This window comes from Eurypyga helias, unplaced genomic scaffold (genome assembly GCF_000690775.1).
Source record: "Eurypyga helias isolate BGI_N326 unplaced genomic scaffold, ASM69077v1 Scaffold14864, whole genome shotgun sequence".
Taxonomy (NCBI): domain Eukaryota; kingdom Metazoa; phylum Chordata; class Aves; order Eurypygiformes; family Eurypygidae; genus Eurypyga; species Eurypyga helias.
Window position 1 is genome coordinate 77 of NW_010246922.1, and position 20,662 is coordinate 20,738.

The following is a 20,662-nucleotide window of genomic DNA, read 5'->3' on the forward strand; positions in this document are numbered from 1 at the left end:
GGTTTAGTGTCAGCTGCAATTAGATAATCAAAGCTTAAAAATCCTACTCTGTTGATACCTTCACCTAGAGTTAAGGAGAGGAGCGAGGGGAAGGGGGAGGAGGGCTGTGCGCTGAAAGGGCATTTCCATAGCCAGCGCAGCCGAGGCCCGACTGAGCTTGCAGGTTGTCTGGGCGCACGCTTGCACAGAGATTTTCTTGGCAGCGCTACAGGATGAGGCTCGCACTGTACACAGCCGACATATTGAAGCCGAGAGCCCTGGAGAACGTAGATGCAGGAGTAGAAACAGCTCTGCACACAATGTAGCGTCTCCTAGGATGGTTGGGCGGCTCCTTTCTTCAGGTATTTTATTACCCATCAGCCCTTTTTAGAGCCAAAAAAAAAGGAGAATAACCCTAACCCTGAGAAAATAGCATCTGCTTCTGTTAAATCAATTTATTACATAACGTTTCAGAGAGCGAGAGAGCAGCAGCACAGCGTCCTAAGCTTTTGGCTGCGTTTCAGGTTTGATAAAATGGCGTCTTCGCAGCGAGCTGCTTGCTAAAGATACGCTGGGCTGAGCAGAAAAATGCACTCTGTGGTGTTTGCTGCCGCTGCTCCCTTTCGGGAGAGGTAGCATCTAGTGGGATCTCTACTAATAATGAAAAAATGCTGTTTATTTTTGCTGGTTTTCTTAATGCATTTAAAAGCTTGCAGCAGCAGAGGAAAGGAACTGCAGTTTAATGTCGTAGCGCAGAAAATTAAAACGGGATAACCGGCTTTCCCACTTGTGTACTTAACTGTGGTTTTAGTTTTAAAATAAAGCAAGCTGCTGTGTTCAATGCTTCCACGCCACCTCTTTTCTGCCTTTCCACGTAACGTACGCTGTTTGGTATTTCAGCTTCTGACATGTGCGAGACTTGCTTTAAGTTAACTCAGGAGGTGGCTTCAAATTGGTGACAAGTTTTCAAATTTGTCCTCAGCCCCGGGCAGCGTGTGCGTAGAGCGGCGTGGAGCAGGGAGCCTGGAATACTAGCACTGCAATTCCCAGATTGTCTGCTTTGTTATTGTTCATTCTTCAGAATGGATGCGTGTGTCATCTTTTTCCTTTATAAAATTAGCCTGTGTTTGATCTAGCACTTCAGATGTTTCTGGCAATTCCTATATAATTCAGAAATGTATACTCTCTTAAAGATCTGCTCATGTTGAATGATTCTTTTGGGGGGAGGAAGTAATTTGCCCTTTTTTCTTCACTTCCTACTCGGAATCACTAACCTTGGTCTGACAGGTAAAATCCTCAGCGGGACTGTCACTGGCCTTTGGGATTTTTTCTCTCTTCTGCCTGTCATAGCAAAGAACAACGTTGTCTGTAATCTGTCCTTTGGGCAGGACAGGATGAGCCAGTGGATCTGCTGGTGGTTCTGCTGACTAACACAAACTGAAAAATAAAACTAGTAATAAGAGGGAGTCACTATTAGATCTGATTTAAAATTGGATGAGCAAAACTTCTCAGTAATGTGGTTCTCATTAAAGTTTTATCCCATTTAGCACCTTCTCCATACTTCAGTCCCTAAACCAGCTGCATGTTATACTATAGTTTGGGATGCATAATTGTACTGCGCAGCATTTGAAGTCATTACTGTAATGGAAGTTACGTAGAGATACTTTTAACTCATCCCATCCCATTAAGGACATTATTTAAAAACAAAACCAAACCCTCGTGCTTGCTGGTAACACTGCTCAAAGCTGTGCAGTTTTCAGGTAGCATGAATGATTGCAATTTGACAGAAGTTATGTTTGTTTAAAACAAATTTGAGCTGTTTTTCTTGGTATTAGATTAATCATTCCTTCCTGATTGCTGAAGAATATTGTTAATCAAGGGAATCATCTTTTATAAAAGATGCATAATTACAATTTTCAAACACAAAGCATTACGTTAATTTAAAAATCAATTTCATATTGCAGTGTACCAGCACTAGGACTTGCTGACATAAAATACCTGTGGTTTCTCTTCCCTATGCTTTGTTTAAAATCTTTGCTCAGTTCACAGGGGAAGGATAGAAATTGCTTCTGGTGGACTGCAGTGCTTTTGTCTTTGCATACTTAAAGAGGAGCTGATTATTAAGATTTTTTTAAGTGTGTTTTCCATTGCAGTCTTAGGAGCTCTGAAAATAAAATACTTGCAATTTCAGTGAAGAGTTGGTTTCTTAGAAAGTTGGAGGAAATCTGTGTTCAAAAAAAAACCCGTCAAACCCTCAAACTAAACAAAAAAAAGTTCTCTAAGATTTAACCATATAAAGTATTTGGGCTTCGTTGTTTTTTCCAAATATTTAAAATCCTTATGGATTGAGTCGGACTGAGTTAAGAGTTATTTAGTTTGTAGGAATGAACAACTCCTAGACTAGAGAAAGTGGAAAAAAATGCCTTTTGGTTGTTTTCTTCTAGTGACATGAATACAAAAAGTCCTCTTTTCAGGATCAGTTCTGCATGCCAACTCTGTTACGGTTGTCCAGCAGCAAATTCACAGATTTTGCAGCTTTCTGTTTATATTGTGAATTTTTTTTTCATTCTCTTTATTTTAGCTGTCCTGTTTCTTACAAGTTTAGAGCAGCAGCCATTGGTGTTAGAACCAATTGTTCCAGTACATATTTGGGCCCTGTGAAGTTATTGTACATCCCTGGTTTTGCTCTTTTTTTTTTTTTTTGAACATGTGACCGTGAAAGGTACCAGCACCTCCCTGCTGCCACCAGAGCACGGACGGCACCGCACAGGTACGCTGCTGCTCAGGAGGGGGCTTCCTTCTCCTATGTCCCCTAAAAAAATCACTGTAATCCCTGTCAGAGCAACCACTTTCTGATTAGTCAATAGTTACTGCTGAGGTTGTAACCTGAATCTCAGCTAAAGGAACTGTGCTTGAGGGTACACGAAAAGGAGTCATTTTGGAGTTGCAAACCCTTGGAAAACAAAGGGGTTTGAGCTGCATATGTGCTGCGTCCAACTCAGATAACTTGGTGTGATACTGTCTGAAGTATTCTGCTTCTCCAAGTTGAAGCACTTGGACATTTTCTACTTTTAACATGGTCATCTCTTGGTTTTTCTTCCCTCTCATAATTTTTTTTCCATTCTTGTTTCTCTGATTGCTCTTCAAAATCACAGAATCATAGACTGGTTTGGGTTGGAAGGGCCCTTAAAGATCATCTAGTTCCAACCCCCCTGCCATGGGCAGGGACACCTTCCACTAGACCAGGTTGCTCCAAGCCTCATCCAGCCTGGCCTTGAAGACATCCAGGGATGGCGCATCCACAACATCTCTGGGCAACCTGTCCCAGTGCCTCCCCACCCTCTCTGGGAAGAACTTCTTCCTGATATCTCATCTAAACCTCTCCACTTTCAATTTAAACCCGTTGCCCTTTGTCCTGTCAACAAGGAGTAATCCTGATATCTCATTTAATAAACCATTTTGCTCCTTACTCAGGAAGCTTTCTAAGCTTTTTTGTCATCTTCCTCTTCCATTCCCAGCCCTTCCCCTTCCTTTGTCTGCTGAGTTCTCTCAGAGCTACGCATTGCTTTGACCACTGTCTTTGGGGGAGAGAAGAAAGAAGAAGAGATGATTAACAAGCAGCTGCCTTTCGTCCCCTCTTCTCGCTCTCAGGGCCGTTCCTGCGAGCGTTGCGGCGTCTTGCACTGTGCTCTTGATCCCTCACAAACCTGCCCAGCACAGACGCTCTCGCTTGCCTTGGGCACCACCGTCGTTCCCCCTGGCACTTGCACATGGAGCTTAAGGTCTTGTCAAAGCCAAAACCTTTTATTGGAACAAATATTTCAAGCTACTTTTAAATTTTGCTGGCATGTCTGAGATGTAGTGCCAAATCTCACCACCCACAGTGTTGGAAAAAAATCTCACCTAACTCCTCTTATCCGAGGCCTTGGTTGCCTCAACTTCTTATCTTCTGGCCTGGACTGCCACTACTTTTCGCCTTTGCTCATTCCTACTCTGCGAAGAATGCTGCTTGGCTCAGTTTTTTTGATCCCATTGACCCTTTTTTAAGTCATTTCACACCTTGCTTTCCCTTCCATGTCTTAGCTGGGATTCTGGTCTCCGTTAAACACCTGCGTAGCAAACCCAGGTGATCAGTTGAATTTTCAACCCCCTTCCTGAGCTCTGTAGTGTACCGAGGTGGCTTTATCCAGGAATAACACGATGCTTTCTTCCTTTCTAGCCACTGCACGTCAGGGAGAGAATGCAAGTGGCTCTTGCACATTCTCTTTTGGATTTGTCATACACATGTCATTTAGCTCTTTCTGTGGAATGATAGCCTTTTCCAGGCATCATGAGAAGACAGGTTATGAACTAAGGCTGTTTTCCCTTCCTTTCTCTGACATTTGTACTTTTGCTTCAATTGATTTAAAAAAAAGGCAGTCTGTCTGGGTTATGTGTTCTTCTTTCTTCATCTTGATAAATCTTCATGAGACAACCAAGTAATCCCCCCTCTTTCTTGAAAAGCTGCAGGTGAAATGCGTGAATAAGAAGACTTTTTCAAAGACAGCACTTCTTATTCTTGGAGCAATTTTTCTGCAGTGTTAGAACAGCTCAAATTAGAGGCAGTTAGAGGGGCTAATCACACCAAAATATTTGTAATTCAAATTAATGCGTATTAGGCATCCACTGCTAACAACTTATTTGGGAAATCTGTTGCATCCATCTTCCTCACAAAATATTCTTTCTATTCAAATGATAAGAAATAGGAGTCATGTTTCTGCAGATTTACAACAAGGAAAAATAATTGACATCCAAAATTTTTAACTTACGTATATGCAGTTTTCTCCCTTTACTTAGAGACCCAGTTAAGAGGAACTGCTGTGCAGATCATCTCTAGTGTGTATCCCTAGGATCAGGCTGAAATTTCCCATCAAAGGAAATGAAACGGTCATCTACACTAGAAATCTTGTGGAGAGCAATTGGGATGGAAAGTAAATGCAAAATCTTGAACTAAGCTTAAATTCTTTGCATGAGGAGTGTTGTGTCTTCCGGTTTAACTTTGTACCCTAGCAACTGATTAGATGCTCAAGAGGTTCTGTTTAATATTTTGGATTAGCATCTGTGTTCGAGCATGTGGGCGGTGCTCTGAAAAGACTGTCTTCCGCGTATCTGTACAACACAGCATTGCTTTTTATTGGGTTGGGGGGTGGAATTGGTCTATATGTGCAAGTGCAAAACGGTGTGTAAACTGCATGTAAATCCTTTGAGGTAAGTTTCTTGATGAAACTCGGTTATTCCCAAGTTCTCTGCTAAAATGTAAGTTAGAGCAGTGGTGTTTAAAGGTCTGATTGACACTGAGTAGGGAGGGTGGCTGTCTGTATTTGTTCCTTATTTACAGGAGGGGGTGAAAACCAAACTGCGGTATGAATTTAGTGTGAGTGTGATGTGGGTGTGTCTGAGAGCAGACAGACATTTTACGTTTTTAACTGGATGCTCGCTCTTTGTGTTTCTCGGAAGAATGAGAATTGAATCAAAGTAAATGGTAAGAGTCAACTAGATACTCTTGAGTGTTTTTTCCAAATTTGCTTTTTAGATTTCTCACATAAATCAGTGTATTTGCTGTTCTTATTTATTGCCTGCGCATTATTTTTACTAGTATGCTAAGGGATAAAACGCTTCTGTTGATCTGTTCTAAAACTGAATTGTTCCATTATTTTAATGGAGAGATTTGCCAGATTAAAAAAAAAAATACTAAATATGAGCATCGTGCTTTATTGTAGTGAGAAAAATTGCTGTATTATGTTGGAGAATGTACTCTAAATTTTAGCAGAATGCAGTGTTGTAATTCGCAATGTAAAATAAAATTTAATAGAGGGCTTTTGCAGTGCTTGAACAATGGACTCATTTTTAACCTTGTTGGATCCTTTCAGATCTCAGCCACAGTGGATTGGGAGACCATTATGAGAATTCCCACTGGGGACAGCAGCCCGCTTTCAGGAGTGAAGGCAACTGCAGCTGGGATAAAGTGATAATAGACAGGACTGACAAGGAAGCGTGGCCTTCCATTACCGGAGCTGAGACTGAGTCTGCCTCAGAATGTACTACAGACACTGACTCTGCCTCCAACTGTGGCTCAGAGAACAGTAGCATGGCTACAGGGAGTGCCCAAGGCAACTTCACTGGACATACAAAGAAAACTAATGGCAATAATGGCGCCAACGGAGCACTCGTCCAAAGCACTTCTAACCAGAGTGCCCTTGGAGCTGGTGGAGCAAACGGTAACGGCAACTCGGCCAGAGTGTGGGGTGTGGCTGCGGGCTCCAGCTCTGGCCTAGCTCACTGCTCTGCCAGCGGTGGGGATGGAAAGATGGACAACATGATGGGAGATGGTAGAAGCCAGAACTGCTGGGGTGCTTCCAACTCAAATGCTGGCATTAATCTTAACCTTAACCCTAATGCCAATCCAGCTGCCTGGCCTGTACTTGGACATGAAGGAACTGTGGGAGCAGGCAACCCTTCCAGTATTTGCAGTCCGGTCAGTGCCATAGGTCAGAACATGGGCAACCAGAATGGGAACCCAACAGGCACCTTAGGTGCTTGGGGAAACTTGCTGCCGCAAGAGAGCACAGAACCACAAACGTCCACTTCTCAGAATGTGTCTTTCAGCGTACAACCTCAGAACCTTAACACTGATGGACCAAATAACACTAACCCCATGAACTCTTCACCAAACCCTATCAATGCAATGCAGACAAATGGACTGCCGAACTGGGGGATGGCTGTTGGTATGGGAGCCATCATCCCACCCCACCTGCAAGGCCTTCCTGGTGCTAACGGAACATCAGTTTCTCAAGTCAGCGGGGGCAGTGGTGAAGGAATGGGCAGTTCAGTGTGGGGGATGTCCCCAGGTAATCCTGCCACAGGAAACAGCAATTCTGGGTTCAGTCAGGGGAATGGAGACACTGTGAACTCAGCATTAAGTGCTAAACAAAATGGATCCAGCAGTGCTGTGCAAAAGGAAGGAAACGGAGCGAGCGCTTGGGATTCAGGGCCTCCTTCTGGTCCTGGGGTACTAGCGTGGGGCAGGGGCGGTGGCAACAGTGGTGTTGGTAATATGCATTCTGGAGCTTGGGGCCACCCCAACCGTAACACCAGTAACGGTGTGAACGGTGAGTGGGGCAAGCCCCCAAACCAGCATTCCAATAGCGACATCAATGGGAAAGGATCAACAGGGTGGGATAGCTCTAGTGTTACCAGTCCGAATCCTGCCATGCAGCAGGGCAACGAACAAATAAACTCTTGGGCCAAAGCTGCAGCATCTGGCACCACGGCTAGCGAAGGCAGTAACGACAGCAGTGGCAGTCAAAACGAAGGCAGTACTGGGAGGGAGGGGGCTGGCGAGGGCAGAAGGAGAGACAAAGGGATGATAGACCAAGGGCAAGTTCAGTTGCCGAGAAATGACCTTGACCCCAGGGTCCTGTCCAATACAGGGTGGGGACAGACCCCCGTAAAGCAAAACACTGCCTGGGAATTTGAAGAGTCCCCAAGGTCTGAGCGAAAGAATGACAATGGAACAGAGGCCTGGGGTTGTGCAGCTACTCAATCTTCAAACTCAGGGGCGGGGAAGAACGATGGGTCCATCATGAACAGTACAAATACCTCTTCAGTATCTGGGTGGGTCAACTCTCCACCAGCAGCTGTTCCATCAAATACAGGCTGGGGAGACAATAACAACAAAGCACCAAATGGCCCAGGGGGGTGGGGAGAGTCAGCAAGCTCTACTACTGTTAATAATGCTGCTGCTGCCAAAAGCGGCCACGCTTGGAGCGGGACTGCAAATCAGGAGGACAAATCACCTACCTGGGGTGAGCCTCAGAAACCCAAATCTCAAAACTGGGGAGATGGACAGAAATCAAATCCAAGCTGGACTTCGGGAGGTGGAGATTGGACAGATTCATCGTCTGTTCCTGGACACTTGGGTGATGGGAAGAAGAATAATGGATCTGGATGGGATTCTGACAATAGATCAGGGTCTGGTTGGAATGATTCCGCAAGGTCTGGGACCACTGGTTGGGGAAATGGCACAAACAGCAAGGCTAATACAGGTACAAGTTGGGGGGAATCTTTAAAGCCAAGCCCCCAGCAAAATTGGGCTAATAAACCCCAGGACAATAATGTGAGTAACTGGGGAGGAGCTGCTTCTGTAAAACAGACGGGGTCAGGGTGGGTTGGTGGGCCAGTGCCAGCCAAACAAAAAGAGAACTGTGAGGCAACTGGCTGGGAAGAGCCATCTCCACCGTCCATTCGCCGCAAGATGGAAATCGATGATGGTACCTCAGCTTGGGGCGACCCAAATTACAACAACAACAAGACTGTAAACATGTGGGATAGAAATAATCCTATAATTCAGAGCAGTACCACAACCAATACCACCACCACTAGCACCATTATCAACACAAACATGGTTGAACCTCAGCCATCGCACCAGTCAAGTGCCCAGCCGAACCGGTCCCCGCTGCTTGGTCCAGGTATGAAAATCGTTTTGTAAGATACTTGATACCAGCACCAATTTCTGAATGCTGTCTGGCCTGATCCGTGCGTAGTTATACGTGAAAGATAGAAATCCTGTGTTTATGTCACGGAACAAGTTTGTTCTTCCCTCTGGAGCAGCGTTAACTGCTTCGCTTGAGGACAGAGCCCACGGAACGTGACCCACAGGCTCTTCCATTGTCCACGTGGAATTAAGAAGGGCTTGAAACCATCTCTAGTCAATAACCCACTGAGTCCTTAGATTGTTGATCTGCATTTATTTTGTCAGCCCTTCCACCGTTATGTAGCATCTTCTTTTAATTCAGCCACTGGAGAGTTGATGGTCCTTTTGCTAACCTTCTTCCTCTTGTCTTCTGTTACCACTGCTCCGTCTTTGTTCTTGTTTAGACAGGATGCATCGGTTTCTTTGCTGCAAACCGTATCTCTTGGCAACAGATGTGTTTTGGTGGTTGCATTCATCTAGACTCTTGCTGTTTCTCTGCCTTCTGTTCGTTGTCTCTTAGGAAGAAATGGTTCTTTTCCGTACTGCAGGTCTGAAGCAGGGGTAGTATCCTGGGCTTTCATGTGATTCTCATAAAGGTGGATTGGTTAAAGATGTTAGTATTCAGGGTGGCTGGGAAAAGTAATTTTAACTTGAGCTGTGTTCCAGAGGCAAGTTTTTAGGCATTTAGGAATTTTTCTAATCAGACGAGGTACTGTTGCAGGCAAGCAACAAAGAACAAAAATGGGGGGAAAACGAGAAAAATCCTTAGGAGGGAGGTATTTAAATGAAAGTTACTAGCAGCCCTGCTCTATATCATGACCAGACTTCTCAAAATAAATCTGGTCTTGTAGTGTTCTTTGAAATTTTTCATCTGATTTTTGTCCCCAAGTTTCTGTTTCATCTTGGTCATGACTAAATATTGACTTTTTAACCGTGTTTTTTTCAAAATGGGGTTTGTTCTCATTTCCATCATTTTTTCTCTTTGATGTTTCGGGATAATTCATCTTACTGTAATGTCTGTGTAAAAATAGTCTCGTGCTCCCTACTCTGGTTAAATATTTTAACAGTTGATGGTATCTATTTTAATATAATAGCATGTGCTCCACAAGGAAAAATCTTTAAATAGGTTTGTACTTGGTCAGTCCAACATAAGTGACCTATAATTCATTTACCTTATTTCATCCAAATTTAAGTCTTGTCCATGAAACTGACAATTCAAATTCCTGAATTGGAGTGGAGATAGCATGAAAGTAGGGTTTTGGTTGGGTCTGGGGGTTTGGTTTTGGGTTTGAGTTTGGGTTTTGGGTGGGGGTATTGTTTAAAATTTCATTAAGCTGGTTTTTAGATGATGATATCTGTGCTTGTTAAAGCTGTTCATACGCAGTGATACTAATGCCATTCAGATACTCATTACACCTTGCGGGGGAAAATTTGCTGTTCTGAGTCCTTCAGAATTGGAAAATGGAGTTTAAAAAATGGTCTTGATCTACAGTGATTCCCCTGGAGAATAGGTGGTAGCAAAGGAAAGGTTTCTCTGGAGGTATACGTTTACGCAGTCAGAGAAGTGCTTATGAATTTGCAACCATCCACTCGAGGTCGCCCATGCCTGGGTTAAAGTGACAGTGTTGTGTATCTTGCAGAAATATTTGTTAGAAAGATTCTGAGATACCAAAGCAAAACCAACTTGCAGTATATTTAAGACCGTGTGCAAGAAAGAGGCTAAATTGAGTAACAGTGAGAACAATTTAAAATACAGTTCTCATAGTAAAATTTAGAGCAAGTTATCGAGGGCATAAGTTAGGCCTTTTTTTGTGTATTTTTGCTGACATACTCTTAGTTGTGTACATAGGTACAGATATAAAGGCCAGTATGGTGGAAATATTTTGAAGGATTATTGTCTAATCTGCCAATGGAAGCTAGGAGGAGCCCCCTGTGTCTTTGGGTTATGCCCATCTTTGCTTTTGGCTGTGCCGGAGAGGGGCCAGTCTCTTGCCTCTCCTGGGGAGGCAGATCCAAACCCTTAATTTAAGCTGATGCCCTGAGCTTCCCCATTCAGAGTGCAGGAGACTGTTCAGCCCGGCGCACAGCAGCTGTGGAGCAATATCCTGTTGGTCTTTGTGGAAATGTACACAGACTTAAAACATCTACAGATCATGGCCCATCTGGGACGGCTGGAAGATGAGGAGCAAGTAATGAGCAGCTTTCCAACGACACAACATGGGCTTGTATTTTGTTGTCGTGCTGTTTAACCTTTTTTTTTTCCCCCCTCGTCCAATTCCCCTTCCCTTTGCCTTTGCATTTCCAACCTCTTCAGTGCCGGAGATGAGAATCGTGCAGCCCGGAGACTTCTGTAATCCACAACCAAATTTCATCCAACAACAATTTTCCATGTACAGTCTTTCCATGCAGAACATGATTATGTAACCGTAGGTTTTGCCATAGGGCGCAGGTTAAGTGCTCATCTCAAACCTCACAACACTTGAACTAGGTAGTTACCACTGGTATTTTGTCATGACCTGCTTTGCTAATCATTTTGATAGTTCAGGGAGTATAATGAGTCAGGAACCCTGGGCTCTTTTCCTGTGTTATTGGGGAGGTCTGGCATAGCTGTAGGATGGCACAGTCGTGCATCCTGGAGCAAAGAAGTGGATTCAGATCTTGCTGTGCAGCACTAGTTCACGAAGGAGCAGCAGTCCCTTTGGGGTTTGAGTTTATGCTGTATTAGTTTAGAAAGGGAGGCCAAGTTACAGGCTTGTTACTCAAATTGTCACCCATCCCCAGAAGTTCTCAAAGTTCTTTGAATGCAGAACTTAAAAGCTATTGATGGGAAGCAGATGTTGGTACACACTTGATGAAAATGCATCATGCTCTACGGAGTTTCTTTTGGGGGGAAACAGTGGGGGAGAGAGCGTGATAGGAGCTTGCTCCCAAAGCACTGGTGGGTTATTTAGAAAGGCAGAAAGCTGGTGGTTTTGATTTACGTTCAATCTTTATTTAAATTACTTGTGCGTAATTCTTACTAGGACTTTTAACTTTGCAATTTTGATACAAAAGTAATAAGAAGTGAGAAAAGGTTTTGCAAACAGGGAAGGTTAAAAGAGACATTTCTGGATCCCAAACAGCACCAGATCCTTCCTCCAAATGCTGAGGAGTGGGCTTGATGCCTTCCTCTTCCCATGCAGTAGGTAGAGACTGGCGGGGTTATAACTGCCCGTCCTCCAGCTGAGAAAAGAAATAACCCAAGGTAATGTGGGCTTCCCTATGGAGATTTTTAGGTTGAAAATTAAGGCCTTTGTGGTTCATAGAGAGTAAGGAGCTTAAGTTTTAAAAATCTGAACCAGGTCTAAATTCTCAAAGCTCTGAAAATCTCTCTGTTCCTTTTATAATCCAATGCCATTGTCTTGGCGGCAACCCGTGTGTCGCTCATAATGTAATTTGTGTGAGACAGAGAAGGCAAGTGATGTGTTTTTCTTGCTTTCAACATGCATCAGGGTGGGTTTCAAACCAGATCAGTTTTGAGCTCATTTAGGATGCTCCTGTTAAGGTTTCTCTGCCCTCTAAGAGCCAAGTGATGCTGAGAAACCTGCCCTCACTTCTCACACAGGCTGAAAGCCAGCTAAGAGCTTCCCTACTGCTGAGCAGTAGAAGACATGCAACTCTGCTGTATTTATGGAATACTGGAATACTTTTTAGAAAACGCAGACCTGAAAGGTTAAAGGTTACAGGTGACTCTTAAAAATTTATATAACCCTACCCTTTACGGACACACTCATAGAATCATGGAATGGTTTGGGTTGGAAGGGACCTTAAAGATCATCCAGTTCCAACCCCCTGCCACAGGCAGGGACACCTTCCACTAGACCAGGTTGCTCCAAGCCTCATCCAGCCTGGCCTTGGACGCTTCCAGGGATGGGGCATCCACAGCTTCTCTGGGCAATCTGTCCCAGTGCCTCCCCTATATATAGCTCAGGGGTTTTTTTCTATTATTAGATTAACTAGTGACTATAGAGTAAACAATCTCATTTTTCTATCAATTCCTTTTTTATTTACATATGGTTCTAATATTTTGGTTTGCCCATGTTGTGGTCATGTGCTCTGGTATTTATCACAGACCAAACAACTTCAAGGAAAACAATTTCTGCTATCCAAATGGCTATAGGATTATTTTGAAGGAAAACAACTGCATCCTGCCACAGCTTAGTTAACGTTTCACTTTCCCTTGGGGATATCCTGTTGGCTGTGGCCCAATGTTAATTATGTTTTTATTTCTATAAAACAAAGCTCTGCCAATACATCCATGTTTATTACTCACTGTGATCTTTTTGTTTCTTGGAGTTCTAACAGTGTTTAAAAACTTCAGTGTTTAAAAACCTCCCTTTCTTGCCAGAGAAACCTTTAACAGAGCTTGTTCTGTCGCAGAACAACATCCGTGCAGATCTGGGGGTTATTCAAGGCATGGAAAGCCTGTATCAATATTATTTTCATAAAGAAAAACAGCACATTTTCTTTGACCAGAATTTTTGAAAAGTTTAGGCAAGTTTAGTTTTTAAGACCATTGTGAGGGTGTTTTCCTTCCAAACAGCTGTGTAAAGGAACTTAAAAGCGAATTGTGAGGTGCCTTTATTGGGAGGTATCTGATGGCACTGGAAAGCATCACGCTGCCAGAGACAAGCCTTGGGACTGGGAACTCGCTGAACTAATACCCCAATTGTGTTGGTTTCGAATCTGCAGCGTACTGGGTTATTTTAAAAATCGAGGAAAAATCTTGTTTAAAAAAGAGCTCTTTGGGGAATACAAAATACTACTTTCTCCTGTAGAATTTTGCATCATTCATTCAAAATGTAACTTTATTCACCTTTTTAAATTTATTAAATATTCATAGAAAGGTGAGAACATAATAACATCAAGACAGCAAGTACCACAGAGAAGAAAACAGTTTAATAATTGAGTTTACATGGAGGTTAATTTTTGCAGTGCACTCCTTATTTCTTCAACAGCCTTCAGGTTCTATTTACTCATTTCCTGCACTTAATCTGATCTGTTAAGATAGTTTGGGAAACTTACAGCTGATGTGTTTGGTTTATTTTTATATGTGTGCGAATATTATTTGTATTATTATGAAATTAGGCCACGGAGATGCTCCGAGGGCTGGAGCCCCTCTGCTACGGGGACAGGCTGAGAGAGTTGGGCTGGTTCAGCCTGGAGAAGAGAAGGCTCCGGGGAGACCTTATAGCACCTTCCAGTGCCTGAAGGGGCTACAAGGAAGCTGGGGGCGACTTTTTCCAAGGGCCTGTAGTGACAGGACAAGGGGTAACGGGTTTAAATTGAAAGTGGGGAGGTTTAGATTAGATATCAGGAAGAAGTTCTTCCCAGAGAGGGTGGGGAGGCACTGGGACAGGTTGCCCAGAGAAGCTGTGGATGCCCCATCCCTGGAAGTGTCCAAGGCCAGGCTGGATGAGGCTTGGAGCAACCTGGTCTAGTGCAAGGTGTCCCTGCCCATGGCAGGGGGGTTGGAACTAGATGATCTTTAAGGTCCCTTCCAACCCAAACCAGGCTGTGGTTCTGTGATTTTTTTAGTGAAGGCTGGATCCCTCATTATTTGTAATCCCCTATTACTTACTGCTCAGCGCATTTAAAGCACTTAACTCAAAATAACTTGGACATTACACATCTGTGGTCTTTAATCAGTGTTGTTGAATTTATAATAAAGAGCGACAGACGGACCAGTTTGAGTTTTTATTCTACAACCTAGCACACTTTGCCTTTTCAATGTATGAGCTGTGTTTTAAGGTTGATTTGATAAATTGAATTTCTTAAAAGTTTCCAGTATAGATTGCATGAACACAGGGAAATAATAGTATTCTGCGCTCTCTGTGTTTGTGTTCTAGTTGGTGCTTTAGGGATGTTCTGTTTTCTCTTTCATTTGCCTGCAGTTAACCTTTTTCAGCTGCCAGTATGATGAAATACATGCAGTTGTCTGACAAGGTTACCTCCTGAGTAGTGAGTAGTTTGTATTCAAATAAAGCATTCCTTAAATAAATTGTGCTTAAAGACACAAGCAAAAAGCTTGAATAAGTATTTTAAGTGCAACACCACGGAAGTTAGGTTAAGTAGAGGTTCATTTCTGTGCATAAGTGTCTGTGAGTTTGTCTTCTGTACGTATTTTACAATAACCAGAAATTTAAGATACGTTGATAGAGCTTACAACACAGTATTTTTGTTTCAAATGAAAATCAATTTAATGAAAGGGAAGTTTTGGATCGTTTCAGGATGATGTTTTAAAACACAACAAACCTTGCTGGTAGGGAAGGAGCTTTATTAAGATCCGTGTTTCTGAGTATGTAGGCTTAGTTTGGCTATGTTTTATGTCATATGTACTTTCATCAGTATCTGGGAGAGCTGCAAGTGCTTTTAAAATAGAGCCTGTAATAAATACGTAATACGGTAACACTGGAGCAGTGGACAGGTATGATGAGCCCAAGGACTCTGCTAGCCATTGTTTGAATTATTATTGGCTATTTATGCTGCGTGCAGTTTCTAGTAACAGAGATTCTTTTGAAATTACTAAATTCTGCACAGACTTGTTGCTCTATGAAACGCTGTTGCTCTTGTGTTAACTTTTTGTTAAGTTCTTTGTCTACCTACTGTAGGTATCAGTGTATGTAGAAAACGTTATGTTTCTGCTCTTTGACACCTTTCTAGAGTATTTTTACAGATAGCACTGTGGAGCATAAAAGGAAAAGTGCTGGAGCAAAATAGGCATCTAGTCCTTAAATTATGAAAATCGCCTGAAAACAGAAATTACACCTTTTTTTTTTTTAAGTAGTAGCAAAACCAAGTTTCTTTCTTGCCCGTTTATGGTTCCATGTTGTGAGCTGCCAGAACTGAGAGACTTGGCAGGGCAATTGTTGGTGGAAATGATATACCTGGACTTAATAATATTCATCTCCAATGACAAGAGGATGAGTTCCTGAATTAGAACACTGATTAACAGTGGAAGTTTTAAGCAGACTGAATTCTGCAGTGCTTGCCATGATCTTGGTTCTCATGCAATGCTTTTTATGATAATTGCAGAAAAGCGGGTTAGTATCAGGTATATGTAAAAACTTTGTTTCCTGGGCTCTTACACTCATTCTTGTCCGTCTCTTCTATATTTTTAAAAGTACCTTGAACTCCATCTATGATCCAAATCTCTCTCTTCAGAAAAAACTTTGTTTTAAGAGGTAGTGATAATTTTAAATTCTGTTCATGCTTCTGCTGCGTTGGTCGGCTTTACTCTTTAGGACACAGAAGCTGTGTGGCTGTTCCTGGCGCCTTTGACTTCAGCACTAAAATCGATGTCAGGGGGATCTAAGCGCATTAGATTCAAGCCAGACTAAAGCAGTTTCTTCATAGCAGCTCATGTCTTTCAGTGAGTGAGAATAATACTCTGTAGGAAATCAATGACTTCTACCTGCTGTTCCTCATGATTTCGCACCAGTTTCTGATTGCAGTCTTGCCTCGTTCTCCTTAAAAATAATGTCTGTTATAATGTAGGGGCTCATGATGAAGGGTAGGAAACACAGTCACTCATGAACTGTAATTAAAGCTTTAAGGAACGCATACAACATACATACTATCTGTTGAAAGCGGTAACAAACAAGTATCATCTTACTCATGAAAAGAGACATGGTAATTTGTAAATAGCTAAAAGGAATTAGCTAAAGTAGCTTAAAATGTTTCAGTGAAGCAAGGCACAACTCAGATTTGCGTCACGGTCTCCGGAATGCTTGCGCTGCTGCACGTGCCCCCCGAGCCCTGTTCGGTCTGCTCTGAGAAGTTGTGTTGGAAGCAACTGCTCCTCTGGGACCAGGTTTGGTGCTCACGTGGCAGCCTGACTACTCCTGACTATGTTAAAAAATACTCTTGCTGTCTTGACAACTTGGCATTAGTATTCAGTGAAGTAAAAGACTTCTGATAAAATGTTCATCTTTGAAATTACTGACAAAAGACTGTTTCGTAACTGTTTCCCTCTCCTTCCCCTTGCTTCAGCAGGCTGGGGAGAAATGCCTACTGTCCACTCAAAGACCGAAGCTTCTTGGGGAGAGCCGACATCCCCTTCTGCTGCAGTTGATAATGGCACTTCAGCATGGGGGAAACCCCCCAGCAGTGGTACAGGGTGGGGAGATAATCCTGTCGAGTCGGCAGGGACATACGGAAGAACAAATGCTCCAGCTGCTGCCCCAGCACTGTGCAAACCAGGTACATGCGTGGGTGTCACTGACGTAAGAGGTTGGGAAAAAAGGCAAAGCATGTTTGCTTCTGCCAGTGTTTTAAACAGCGATTCTGGTTTTCTGTGCATTTAAATCTTAATAATGTCATTCATTCTTAAAACTCCATTGGCTGTCTCAAAACATTCATATTCCAGATACCAAATTCACACAAAGATATAAATACAGTGCTTTGATCCAGTAAATGTAAAGGTCTTCCTTAGAATATTTCAGTGTACTTTGGACGTGCACATTACTTACAGTACAGTAGGAACTGTAGAGATGCTGGAAACTAAAACTGCAGAAGAATGTGACCAGTACTTCTCCCTCGCTGCCCAAAAGAAACCTGTATTAGGATGAGAAGCACCTGAGCTCAGTCAAGATAGGATTGATTCTGGTAGGAAGAGAAACACACGAGAACGACTGGTCATAACTTCACTGTTCTGTTAAACTGAGGGGAGTGGGTATCATTCTAGCTATTAAAACCTGTTCACAGGTTCAGGAACATCCTGAACTGCTTCCTGCTTCATGATTCCTAACTAATCTTATTTGATAAAAATCCTCCAAAGGTTACAGTCCTTGTTGCAGACTTCTGTTTTGACTGTGGCAGTCTTTACCTTCACTCCTGACAAATACTGTACAGAGAGAGAGAGAGAGAGAGTGAGATAGATGGCTCAGAAAACCTCAGAAGAGGAGTGAGAGGTCTTAAGATGAATAATCTCAGTTTTTATCAGAGTAAACAGAATAAAATGGAAGGAGGTGACACAGCCTCATCACTTAAAGTGTTCATTGCAGCCCACATGCTCCTTTCAGTTCCCATTCTTATGAGATTGGAATGAGTTTCTGATTGTTAACGCCCTGGAAATTTGGTTTTGTTCATCGGACGAATGTGGCAGCTAAAATGGTGAGATTTCACTGAAAGCAAAATAGCACTTAAGTATGTGTGGTCATACTTTTGGTTCCTTGTTCCGAGGACAGTGGAATGACCATGGCCGCAGATCTCACTTGTTCAGGGAAAAGCAAGACTGGCTGTTGCTGGACTTTTTCTTCTATAAAGTATTTAGAGTACTTTCCTTTTTTGAGAGCTTCAAAGAAGGAGTCCTTATCATTTAATGCCAGTTAAGCTACTTGATGAACCTTTATATCTCTTGAAAATACTCAAATCTTAGTGTACTGGATATGGCATAAAAGGATATTTCTGTAAAATTTGTAGGAAATCGAATGAGATTTTTCTTTTCCCCTTTACCCTCCAGCTTCAAAATCTATGCAAGAAGGCTGGGGCAGTGGTGGGGATGAAGTGAATCTCAGTACTAGTCAGTGGGAAGATGAAGAAGGAGATATGTGGAATAATACTGCTTCACAAGAGAGCAGCTCCTCCTGTAATTCCTGGGGGAACGCCCCAAAGAAAGGACTTCAAAAGGTAAGACAAAAATAAAGACAGTCTCTAGAAGTGAGTGGAATTAGCATAACATTTCTAGACTCAGTTGTAACAGATCTTCTGTTGCGTTACGCCTGAACTCTTAAATTAGGCCTCTGACACCTGAACACAAACACTTGCCACTACAGTGGTTCAAGTAGAGTCTGCCTGCTGCTTACAGGGGGAAGTGGGAGATCTTTGACTTTCAGCATGTCAGATGCTTCGGGAGGTGGTGGTGGTGGTGGTGTTGCTTTTTTTAAAAAAGAAGTTTTATAAGCTTCCATGTATTTTAAAGAAATGATAATGTATTAACAGAAACAGGGAAAGTGTTAAGGGGGTGTTCAGACACTTTCCATGGTGGTAGAAAAGCGAACAGTAGTTTGTGATGAAGTGGTTCAACAAAAAATACTTATTTCTTGTGAGGAGCAAATAGATAATTGTAACGTTATGTGCTGGTATGAGAACAAAGCAAACCTGTACTAATGCCTCACTCAACCAACAACAGACAATTGCATTAGGAAGTTTTTCATTGCACAGTCTTTATTTCAGGACAAGGCCAGGCTGTAACTTAAAAGAAATTGGGAATGCATTTAGCCAGTTTGTTTTGTTATTCCATTAGCCAACAGTTAGGCCAGTGATTTGATCAAGTATGGTTGTTTCTTGTACTGTCCGCAGCCCAAAACAAATCCACGCTTGTCCCTTGGTACTTTCTGGAGAACTGAAAGGAAGAGACTTCTTAAGGATTTTGTGATAGAAAAGCTGCACAGAGATCTTTTAAAGGTGTTTATCTAGACGCTCTTGTTTGTTTTTAAGAAAATACACTGAGTAACATTCTTAACTTCAAGATTGCAAACTTGTTTTTGGGAATGTTTTTCAGGAAGTGTTGTATTATTTCAGAAATTTTTATTTCATACTATTTTTCTGCCAAGGATTAAAATGAAACATGTAAATTCAAAGGTGGCTTTAATTCAGTGGTCAGCAAATCAAATACTAAATAGCACACTGAACACCTATTCAGCTGAGATAAAGTATGTACACTTTGTGGGGGAAGAGAATCGTAGTTGCGTTGTTCGGAGGGTTCTTCAATACTTTCTAAATTAATGTACTAATCCATCTTTCAGTAGCATGTGTTATTAATAAGAAAAACTTACCTTGTCTTTTATGTATAACTCACTAGTATGAATATGGGAACCAGACCATTAATGGCATCTCCCAATTTTTTACTAAGGGCATGAAGACATCTAGCAAGCAAGATGAGGCCTGGATCATGAACCGTCTGATAAAACAGCTCACAGACATGGGCTTCCCTGTGAGTAGTGTTCATAGCTGGCACACCTCTGGCTTAGCTTTTGTGGCTTGTAGTTCTGACTGTCGATGTTACACACTAGCTACAAAAAGATCTTCAGTCTCTTCTTCAGGCCGGGAAGTAGTTCTGCTGCCTGCATTTCCGTGTAGTCATTTACTCTTAAATTCAGAAACCTCGCTGAGATGACTTGAGAGGCTTTGTGTGATGACATTTATAGATCTTCTGAAGTTCAGGGTTTTATAACAATAGATGTTATTTTGAACCTCAGTAATAGTAAAAGACTATGATTTGACCTTGTAGGACTGGTACTTACTTGACAAACTGAAACTAACTGAATTGGTAAAAGAAGAAAAAACTGTGCACAGCTCTTATTTGTTCTGCTGAGTAAATGTGAAATCCAGTATTTGGGACATATCTGTTTTCTCCGTTTGCTTTAGGATCATACAAGCATGATTACTTTTTTCTTAACGTAATCCATATTTTTGACAGAGAGAGCCAGCGGAAGAGGCCTTGAAGAGCAACAATATGAATCTCGATCAGGCCATGAGTAAGTATCTGTGTAACTAAAGTGGTTCTTTCCTTCAAAACAACACAGGAACCATTCATGATTCCGAGAGTTTGATCTTCTCACGTGTTTGATAATACGTATTTTCTCGCTTTTGCGTTTGTGAGCAAGACATTCTTCTCTGAAGTACTGTTAGCAAATTCACTGTCTTTGTGGCACCTTTTTCAATGTATTTCCCCTTTCCGTGAAGGTGCTCTGCTGGAAAAGAAGGTGGAAATGGACAAGCGTGGAATGGGAGTGACCGACTATAATGGAATGGTCACCAAACCCCTTGGCTGCCGCCCACCACCAATCTCCAAAGAGTCTTCCATGGACCGCCCCACCTTCCTTGACAAGGTAAGTTCAGAAATCTGAATGTGATAGACAAGTCAAAACTGTACACAGCGTAGAAATACTGATGATTCCCACTGTTTAGAAAGCTGTAGAGAGAAAAGGGACAGATAATTACAAATTGCTTTTCTGTTTCCTTGGTTTTAGTGTTGAGGGGAACTTAGTCCTTGTGGAAAGGACCGATGATTTGATTCCCACATCAAAATAAGCAGTGGTCATGCCTGGTGTTACACTTGAAATGAAAACCTACTGAGGAATCAGCAATGCAATGGAACTAGAAGGTGGGGGAGGGAGGAAAAAAAAA

At 42.3% G+C, this 20,662-nt stretch overlaps 1 protein-coding gene across 1 annotated transcript; it reads left to right on the forward strand.

The window, feature by feature from the left end:
- Window positions 1–316: 316 nt before the first annotated feature.
- Window positions 317–20,364, forward strand: TNRC6C (trinucleotide repeat containing 6C; the record flags this gene model as incomplete). The annotated part of the gene is made up of 7 exons (XM_010150577.1): window positions 317–341; window positions 5,889–8,486; window positions 16,523–16,732; window positions 17,994–18,160; window positions 19,386–19,466; window positions 19,953–20,010; window positions 20,219–20,364. Coding segments are annotated over exons 1-7 (3,285 nt in total), but the record flags the coding sequence as incomplete, so codon positions are not given.
- Between the last annotated feature and the right edge of the window lie 298 nt (window positions 20,365–20,662).